Source organism: Anopheles maculipalpis, chromosome 3RL (genome assembly GCF_943734695.1).
Source record: "Anopheles maculipalpis chromosome 3RL, idAnoMacuDA_375_x, whole genome shotgun sequence".
NCBI classification, from domain to species: Eukaryota; Metazoa; Arthropoda; class Insecta; order Diptera; family Culicidae; genus Anopheles; species Anopheles maculipalpis.
The window spans coordinates 86,404,788-86,415,017 of NC_064872.1; the positions used below are offsets into that span (position 1 = coordinate 86,404,788).

The 10,230-nt window shown below is 42.0% G+C and overlaps 2 protein-coding genes across 2 annotated transcripts in view; both read left to right on the forward strand.

The window, feature by feature from the left end:
- Positions 1–10,230, forward strand: part of LOC126563470 (acireductone dioxygenase) — a 568,562-nt gene that overhangs the window by 343,220 nt on the left and 215,112 nt on the right. The gene's annotated exons all lie outside the window — the stretch shown is intronic.
- On the forward strand, positions 1,615–2,385 carry LOC126563681 (uncharacterized). Its single transcript, XM_050220324.1, has 2 exons — positions 1,615–1,744; positions 1,823–2,385. The coding sequence occupies exons 1-2, from the start codon at positions 1,615–1,617 to the stop codon at positions 2,383–2,385; spliced, it is 693 nt and encodes a 230-aa protein (XP_050076281.1).

Consider the following 10,230-nt stretch of genomic DNA (forward strand, 5'->3'; position numbering starts at 1 on the left):
ACGATTTCTTTTCCCTTTCAAATGCTCCCCCTTCACATGAGGTGAACCATTTATCCGTAGGGGCGCCCGATGGCACATAATTTAAGCTTCCCGGAAATGTGGACAGGTGTGTTTACATTCTTCACCCATTCCAGCTCCCAAAAGAGGGGGTGGCTTTTGTGGAGAGTAAACAAGGGCCACTTTGGGAAGTTGCAGTCAAAACTGGAGCACCTTCGAAGGAGGTCATTATGGTTTGATGTTTTAAGTGGTGTTCAATGGTTGCAGGGTTCACTTTGAAAGTATTCAAAATTGGTGAGGGATATTTAAACATTCAGAAAATGTGGAAGAAATTCAATAATTATCGCTCCAAGCTGAGCAAAAGTAACAGTCCTGATTTATGTGCATTTTTGTTTCTAAGATCCAGAAAGTGAAAGAAGGAAACACTTAAATTCATTAAGAGTAAACAACAAATTAATAACACTCAACCAAGTTTTGGGACTTTTACTGCACACATTGTGAGCTCATTAAGCGATTTGATAAGCTCAAATCAGCTTTATCAACTCCTTCTTCTTGACTAATTGGTTTATCGTCTAAATCATGCACATTAGCAACGCAAAAAATCTCTAAAATCCTTCTCAAAATCGGTAAAATGCTACGCAAATTCCATTTGTTTCAGTAACCAACTGACACATTAACACCCTCTACGTCTTGCATTGTAGTCGCACTCGCATACTCCAACGCTCTTCTACCATTAACTCTTTCACCGACCATTTACCACCATCATTCATGCGGTGAACGTTGATGAGAGAGCGAAGAATGCATCACGGAGACTTGTAATTGTCTGCAACCAACTGCAGCGCCAGCGTCCGGATGGTTTAAGCAATGTAAAACACTACAAAACACACACACACATACACAGAGGCACCTGAATTCGATCACGTCAGGACTTTCACTCATATTGCAATCCAAACACGAACAAACAAAACCTCCCAAATGCATCACACGATCTGCAACGGAGAAAGAAAAACCAAACCAAGCAATTGTCAGTATCCGGACACTGTATTCCAAACACCAACGAAAAAAAAACAAGAGCTCAAACATTGTACCGCACGTAGCACACGCACGTCTTCTCTTAATGCTTCCTTTTTGCAAACGGCAGCTACACTTTGGGCACAACCTCCCTCGCCTACAACGCATTTTACAACTCGATCAACAATGAAAACAACACACCATCGAACGCCGGCACAGTGTTCGATCGATACCGATAAAACAACTTTTGATTCTAGAGCACTTTCTTCGGCCGTTATCGTGGTTGCGGTTTTAACCGTACCAAGCCCAGCCACGGCAACCAAACAAACGGCAAAAAAAAAGATTCCTTTCTCATCGTAATCGTACTTTCATTTCGGATTCATTTCCAGACACCAGACGTGAAGGTCTAAGCGCGGGACAGCTGTCCGATCGGCCGGCGAAGATACGATCAGTTTACGGTTGATGCTGTCGGTGGCAAGATCGTTGAGTGAAGGCAGTCAAAATTTGCTGAGGTACTATTTCACCTAGTGAAAGGAATTCATCAATTATTGCTGGTGGAAGTGGGAAGAGAGTTAGCAAAGAACCAATCCTAAATACGGAGCAGGGATGTACCAGCACACAACGGCACGGAGATGGTTCGGAGGGACCTTACTACTGCTCACGATCACACTAACGATCACTGCTGAAGCCGCTAGTCTATCAACAGAAGAACGTCGCTCTGGAACAGAAATCGCTGGTAAGCATTGTTCACTCAACCACAACACATGTGCAGTGCCATTCCATTGATTATTCTCCACGATCTTTATGCTTACAGAGTCTCGGACATTCGGACGTATCAGACGACTGCAGGCAATGATCGTTCCGGTGATGTTTTTCCTGGGCGTTATGAAGACCCTGCTTGCCTTCCTGGTCGCTATCAGCTTGAAAACGCTATTCGTTGGTGTCTCCATTCTAATGATCAATATTGGCCTAGCGATGGCGAAGGTGATCGCGTTCTTCAAGACGAAACACTCCCACGAGCACTACGGTGGATACAGTTCCGGTGGCGGGTGGTCCGATAAGAATATCCACGTGCATATTCACAACGATGGTTACGTTCAGCATGGGGCTGTCCCGCTAGAGTTTGATCATGCTCCACCAGTAGCATCACTGCAGCATACTGCACCCAACGTTTTCCCAAGCTATGGTCCACCGGTTATAAACTCCTACCATCAAGCAGCTCATCGATCGCGAAGTGATACCGTAGCTGATCCTATCTACGTCCCAGCAGCGGTCGATAGGGATGAGAAACTGTATCCCAAAATTCTTATCTCCGATCGGGACAAACTCGATCAGATCTACGCGCAATGGAGGCAGTTAAATCGAAATGGACGATAGGGAATTTCCATTAGAAACAAGACAACAACAATGACGCCACTCTGCCACTCATGGATCTAGTGATGCCAAAAAAAAAAACAAAAGACTTCCCTCCCTAAACCTTAACATTCCATACGGTCCAATGGAGTTCCCAAACTAATTGGCCCCATTTATTTCGCGTACATAACGCCCGGGAAAAATAGGGCCATTTTCTAGGGAAACGAGCTCAGTGAAATTCGGACAAATCCGAGGCCTGCCTTTCTTCGGAACCTTTGTACTATATTATTTAATTCTATTGTATTTGCGCTTTTGTATGTGTTGCGGGAGGGCAGGTTTCAATTAGCTCAAGATACTTAGGATCTGATTAATCTTTAAGCTTAACGATGCGATAGATAGATTTCAAGGCCATCCTTACTCGAGTGAAACGAATGAATGCAATGAAGCAGATGAACGAACCAGTGAATGGAGAAGACACGAACCTATGTCTTTTTTTTATAATAGGAGGCACCATCCCTACACTAGCACTACAAATGCGTGCTGCCGTGCTTACGGCGCTTGAAGATAAGCGCAATAAAACATACCACAAACACCAAACGCATAATGGTGGTCCAACATGCCTTCGGTCATGCGCATCGGTATTAAAGTTATCCCGAGTAGAGGGATAACCAAACAAATGACTGACCCCGACTGGTTTCTTCATTTCTCCCTCGAAAGAAAAAGTGTAATAACATTCCCCGAATGATTTATCTGCATCACTAAAGATGGAGAACAAAACCTCCTGGCGGGATGTTTCTTGGCTACGAACGCGTACGCCAAGTAGGTGTACGCTCAACTCGTGATGCCCTGTGTTCCGATAAATTTCACCCAATTAATGCTGTCAGTTGGAGGCAGTTTTTTTTTTGGCAGGTACGTTTCCCATTTTTTCTGAGCTGGAAGTAGCTGGATTTCTGGAGATATTTGTCCGCAAACATGATTTTTCTGCGGTTGTCTGCAAAGTCAGTCAAATCAGTCATGGACGTGAATTGGATGTTCCATTTCCGTTTGGTTATTTTGTGTGTTATGTATGACTATAAGCAATAAAAAAGCTGCATAACGGACGCAGAGACCGATGGGCAGAACGATTTGTAATGCAAATAGGGCAAGGTGTTTGGTTGAATGTTCATACCGCAAGCAAAACATTTCGCCTGCTTTATGCTTAACTTTTCAGCTTAACCATGTGTGAGTAAAATAAACAAATAACGTACATTTGTTTTATAATCGCTACGAAATCACATCTCACTAATTGAATCAATAAAGTAAATGGATTTCTAATGATTTCCATTTCCGTCTAGCGCTATTTCATAAATTTAACATCAGATTGCATACCTTGCAGGCGTTAAACCATTGTAGCGGAAATTCAACCCTTCTACGGTCATAGCATTAATCGTCTCGCTTTAAATGTTTTATCGCTCGCTTATAATAAGCGGATGCGGATCCTGAAGGATGCGATTGTTGGGACAAGTGATGAGGATATCGAGGCACGAGGCATAGAAAGGCTCATCGAGCTTTCTGGCTGGATCAGGAAAAGTCGAACATGAAGGAGATGGGTTGCAGTCGTTATCAGAGGAATGCAGCCCTGAACAGAGTCGGCCCTGAGCTTGCCAAGAAGAAACTATGCATTTCTTGTATAAGTGCTGTCTCAAATGGAATATTGTTTTAAACAACTGAGCCTGTATTTTAAGGCTTGATAAAAATGTAAATTTATAAAGGTTTCAAGTCAGATCTTAGAGCTTCTCATCATTCCCTGTTTCGTATTTCCTATTTTTGTAATATTCATACGAGATTTGAGCGTGAACATTTTTATCTTTTATTGGGAACTGTCACTAACCCATAACATTATCAAAACATGTTTTAACATATGATCAGAACTTCAAACTTTGTTGCACATTGTTTAACACTCTTACTAGTATCACTACACGATTGCAAATAGCAACAGAAAGATTCAAATCTTTCATCAAACACAATGTACTTTATTGCATCTCTTCTCAAAACAACAAACCACGCACCTAATAATTCACCTTCATACAACAACTATCAGCTGCTCAACATGCTCAACTTCAGCAACAACTTCTACAAAGAAAGCAACTAATGAAAACAGATTTCATTAACCTTCCATTGAACACCGCTTGACGTACTGTCACCGTGAAAGAAAGGCCCCTTTTTCATGCTCTTTTAGCATTCCATCCAACCATACAGTCTGGCTCGTTATCGATTGAGCTATGTGCTGGACTGTGTGAGGCCGCAAATCATATCGATTGTGCTGGCGGTGATTAGCATCAAACACTGACAATAGTTTTTCCACTCGGTGCATCTTCGTGCAGCAATGTGTGCGATTTACGTAGGGATTTCTCCCTACGTCGGTCTTCACATTAAGCCTCCGGGTGAGCGGTTGGGTGGAAAATTCCTAACGAATCGCACAGAGGACAGCAATGTCCAACGCTTGGTGATTTCAATCCAAAAACTGCGCCTCCCTACTGAGAGAGGGATGAATTGGAAGGAATGCTGTAAAGACAACAACTACACCCAGGAAAAAGACACGATCAATATGACAAAATGCAAAAACCTCAACAACCGAACACACTGAAGAAAGACATGCGCATTAACGAGCGGGAAGATGGCAGAAGTCTGGCAGAAATCGGAAACGGATCGTCATCACCATCGCATTACCGGCTGAATATTAATGAAGCCACCGGACTCGCCGAAGGGTTTTCGCGATAGTGAGTCTCCGTGCGACTTCCCCAAAGCTGGCAATAATTTCGCTTTCTACCGCAGCTATCCACTCCATTCCGATGTCAGTACACGCGATCAGTAGCCCACAGCACCCTGTGGAACCACCGGGTGAAGCCGTAGTGTCTTTCAGTTGGTTACCTTTTTCACCTTTCTTTACGTTATAGGATTCTTAAAAGGGCTCTACAAGGCAGGCGGGAGACACGATTTTTCATTCCCACCGCATCGCATCTTTTTTCCCCCTTGCGCGAAGAACACATGTGGCGGGATGTTGTGCTGCCTGTCCGCTCGTTTTGCATCACCGAAGCATTGTGTCAAAGGATTGTGATTCGTCTCGTCCCTGACCTTACTTACTGCACACACGTTGAGAAGATGGGCACCATGGGCATGTGTATCTTCCATCGTTTCCTTGATTCTTTCGATGTCACTGGTGTGGGCTGGTCGTGGAAAATCGTGCCTTGTTTCGATCCCACTTTCCTAAACCGTTCCCAGTACGGTTCACGTGTTTGACAACCTGCCGCAAACCGGCTCTAACCTGATACGAAGCACGAAATGGACACTTTCCGGCGGAGGAAAAACGCCGCAACATGCGCATACCGGTGCGCATACTCCCGCAGCCGAAGATGCAACAAGATTAACGGTCGTTTATAGGTTTTCTTACCTTTTCTTCTTAACTCGCGAATGAGTTTATAGGATCTTTTGGTAGGAAATTTATGTCTTTTAAGCTGGAATCCGCTGGCCCCCGGTATGTGTGTGTTTTCCTAATTCAGCGTAACGGGTCTAGTGACAGCAATGGAGCTGCACGGTGACTTTGGAGGCTAGCGTATCGAATTGGGTAAAGGAAAGCCAAAGATGCAAAAATAGGGAAAGGATTCTCCATGGGATGAGAAATCTTAATGGCCCTTCTGACCGATTTTTTGACCATTCGATATTATTTGCATCATCTGCATGGAAAAGCACATCTAGTGAGTTAAAGCTTCTATAGTGAGACTTCTTTACTCGAACTTATTTAATCTTTTGATGCAAAAAAAGCTGTACTATAATCCATTAAACCATCAAAACAGTCAACAAATCTTCATTTCGCGTGCCACGAGTTTCACATGAATGCCCTTGGTTCACAAATACAACCAAGGAAATAATTATTTGTGTTGAAAATTGTTTATTTGTTGATTGGCCGAAACATTTGAAGATTGGAAGGTGATCCTCGGTGATCCTGCCGTGTGAAGACCGGTGTGACTATCGCTTCGGCTACCAGACCGTCCCTACAGCGGTTTCATCTATCAGATCACGATGTGGTTAAAATTTATCCTCTAATTTTCAATTGTAATTATTGCGAAATTTTCTATTATTAGAGCAATTAGTAAGCTTATCAAGTAAATCACCGAAGCTGTAATCAACACCAGAGTCTTCTATTTTCCCTATCGTTATCAGCCAATGGTGGAGCTTTCCCTTTCTACTTGCAATTAAAATCGCATTATCGCTACGCCGGACAACACGCGGATACGAAAACCTGACGATCCACAAAGTAATACAATGGACATTACCTTTTCAACCCCCACCTGCTACTCTTTCTCTCCCATGTAACAAATAACATTAAATCCATCGACAAAGCGGTAAATCGGATTAGAAAAACACACACAACCTCCTTCGGACGGTTCGAATAATTCAACGCAAACAAAAAATGCTCCCCAATGACCAGTTAACACAAACAAACAAGTCCATTCGATGATCATCGTTGCACTTTCGCATAAAAAAAGGCCCATGTGCATCATCACAATGCCCACCGATAAACGGTAGGTACCATGTGATGCCACTAATTCGATAATTTACCACGCGTTTTTCCACTGACCATTTACCATCAATGGGAGCTTTCCTTTTTTTTGCAAGGGCCGAACGGGCATTTTTTCCACTCCTGAACCTTTCTTTCTCCTTCTAAGTTCATGTTTCATTAGTCTGCGGGTGTTTTAAGGTGAATAGGGTACGTCTTGGTGTGGGCTATAATTGCTCCGAGCTGCGAAGGAAAACAAACAACAAAGCACAAGACGAAATCGAGTGACGACGCTAACGATCTATCTACATTTCACCCCTAAGGCTGGGCAACATTGTTTGTGTGCAATATTAATTGCAGAAATATCTTTTGGGACAAAATAACTTTCTTTCTAATTTACTTTTTGTCTGTTATCTGAAATGCCATTTTTATTGATTAAGTTATTTTCCTTTCATTTCGCTACCGTAGATTCTTATTCAATTAACTATCAATCAAATAACTCAAATTTGCTTCTAAACAGTGCATCACTTCAATGAGAAAGCATTTCTCATTGAACCCCTAAGGCTGGGCAACATTGTTTGTGTGCAATATTAATTGCAGAAATATCTTTTGGGACAAAATAACTTTCTTTCTAATTTACTTTTTGTCTGTTATCTGAAATGCCATTTTTATTGATTAAGTTATTTTCCTTTCATTTCGCTACCGTAGATTCTTATTCAATTAACTATCAATCAAATAACTCAAATTTGCTTCTAAACAGTGCATCACTTCAATGAGAAAGCATTTCTCATTGAACTAGACGATCACCAAACTAGACGATTCAATCTCAACTAAATTCGGTGAACCTCTTCTCGAACGTCTGCTCGCTTCACGTACAATCTTCCGCACCATGATCGCGAGCACGAATTCCAAACTTTCACTTTCAAGCAAAAGCTAACCATGTTTTGGACATCGTAATCATTTTGCCGGTCGTCGTTTGGTGATCGTCTTTTCTTTTTCTCGCTTAGATTTGATTCACGATTCACGATCAACTTGGGCAGATTAAATTGATCCCAGTTCGAACCACAGTCCACTCAAATGAAAACAACACTTGATCAGGTTTTCGATGAGTTTAGGGTGAAAACCACTCCTCAGCAATTCATCATACCGAATGTTGACGATGGCAGCGATCTCATGGTGTAATGAGTATGCAGCTAATTTAAATTCTGCTAGTGAGTTTGGCCCAGACGACGGGATGGATTTACTTGTTAGGCTGAAATTCCAAATTGTCTCCATCGACTACGTTATCGTGTAAGATTATTCGTGTTGCGTCTGTTTTTTTTTTGTTTTATAGTAACAATTATTCGATCACTTGAAAAAGCTATCAGAATGGTCGTCTTCACTTCTACTAAGTTGTAGCAAATCACCTTGCTTTTGCAACAGGTTTTGTTCGTTCCAAACTCGGCGTATGGCCTCAAAAAAAACTGTATCGGAGCAAACCAGACTGACCCACAAAACGACCGAACCACCTTCTTTGTTTGGAAGAAGAAAACTAAAGCATTAAACCCTATGTCCCTCTACCGGTTTTCCATTAGATAATGCGTGACCAGATCGAGCCACTTCCGAGATCGAACAGCATGCCGTTTTACAATTGTTAACACAGCCACACGTTACCGACGCATTTCCAGTTTCCCCGTATCTAGGGCTTGTAACCCTACGGCCGAGACGGACGAACACGTTTTGCGTGCGGACACGGGGACTTAAATTGTGCGATCAATCGGTAGCTGATTGTTGCGATGTACGTATAAGTTAACATCATTATCGACCTGCTTTATCGCGCCGCAGAAAAATGGGGATGGATCATCGTGGCTTGTCGGCTGTGGCTCAGTGAACTATGGTTGCAAAGCCTAATTTCTACGTTGAGGAAGGATGCATCTCACGGCTCGAATAGATGTGAGAAAATTTGTTGGCTCTGTTGTTATTTCACGCAACGCGTATGGTCCAGATAAGAAATGCAAATGAATAAAAATATACTTAATGAACAAACTAAAGTTTTTGTCAATAGAAAACGATGCATCAACTTGCTATAAAAAAATAACAAATAGGGGCAAATAAGCAATTTTAATTCTAAACGCCTCATACCATTGATACTTTTTAGATGATCATTTCATTTTTATAGTCTTTGGTAAACTGGTTTTCTTCTTTTTAGCTTAATGACCTTCTCGCTCTGGGAACGGCTTGGATGGGATTTATTCCCCAGACCAGGCGTGTAAAGATCAGCGCCATTGTCGTAAATATATAAATTGGATACTTTCAGGAGTTCACTTTCAATAACAAACCTTCAAAAATAGTATATTTCAACTGTAGACTATACTAAAGTTCAAAAATGCTATTTTATTCGAAACATTGCTGGACTCTTAACAAGATTTCTATGTCATGTCAATTGTCTATGTCAAAATAAAAACATATTTTTCATTAACCGAGTATGCCCTGTAAAAGGTAATTAACAGGAAGGAAATGCCTTGTTGTTTTTTGTATGTTACATATTCATTCAAGGCAGTGGTGATAATACGGCTCCTAGCCATAATACTAAAATATAAATAAATAAATAAATAAATAAATAAATAAAAATTATTTATTAAGCTGATTGCTCTTTATTCTTAAAATTTAATCGATAACTATGGCTGTATCAACGCTTAAAGGGTCTTCCCGAAGCTTATTCCATCAATCTTCGTTGGCGAAAGGGTTTACACCACACGTGAGAAAGTGCCAGTGAGAAACGAACAGTTGTTGAAGATGCACCACCCCAAACCTGCATAAGATCCACGCCAACTCACGGCGCAACTCACTTCACCAGAAACGGTAATCTTCGCTCACTTCACTTGAGCGTCCACTACGCTCTCACTCTCTTTCACTCTAGCTTGCTCTCAACTGCATCTTCCCTGGCACGCGTGGTGTGTCTTTCACTCGCCGATCCGCCAACACTTTACGCGCTTCCACCCAGACGCCTTAGCGTCGCTATAAAACCGATCGTCCGGAAGCAGCGCACGCTTAATATTACCTTGATCTTGAACCGGTACGTATCTTCGCTGGGAAGGCTCTTTCAAGCGATAGCAGGATGTGCAAATCTTTTAGAAATTTCGTGCATTGAAGGCCCTTTCTTGTGTGCATGTGTGTACGAAAAGTGTTTGATATGAACCATTTTTTTAAACTCATACAGTTGTAGCAATATCACGGTGACAGCAAGTGCCTGCAAGTGTAATTGGTTTCAAACAGACGAAAGAGCATTGTGATAGCTTGTAAAGAGTGAGTGTGCCCCGTACGAACACGAAATGAAACCCAAACTCTCCCTT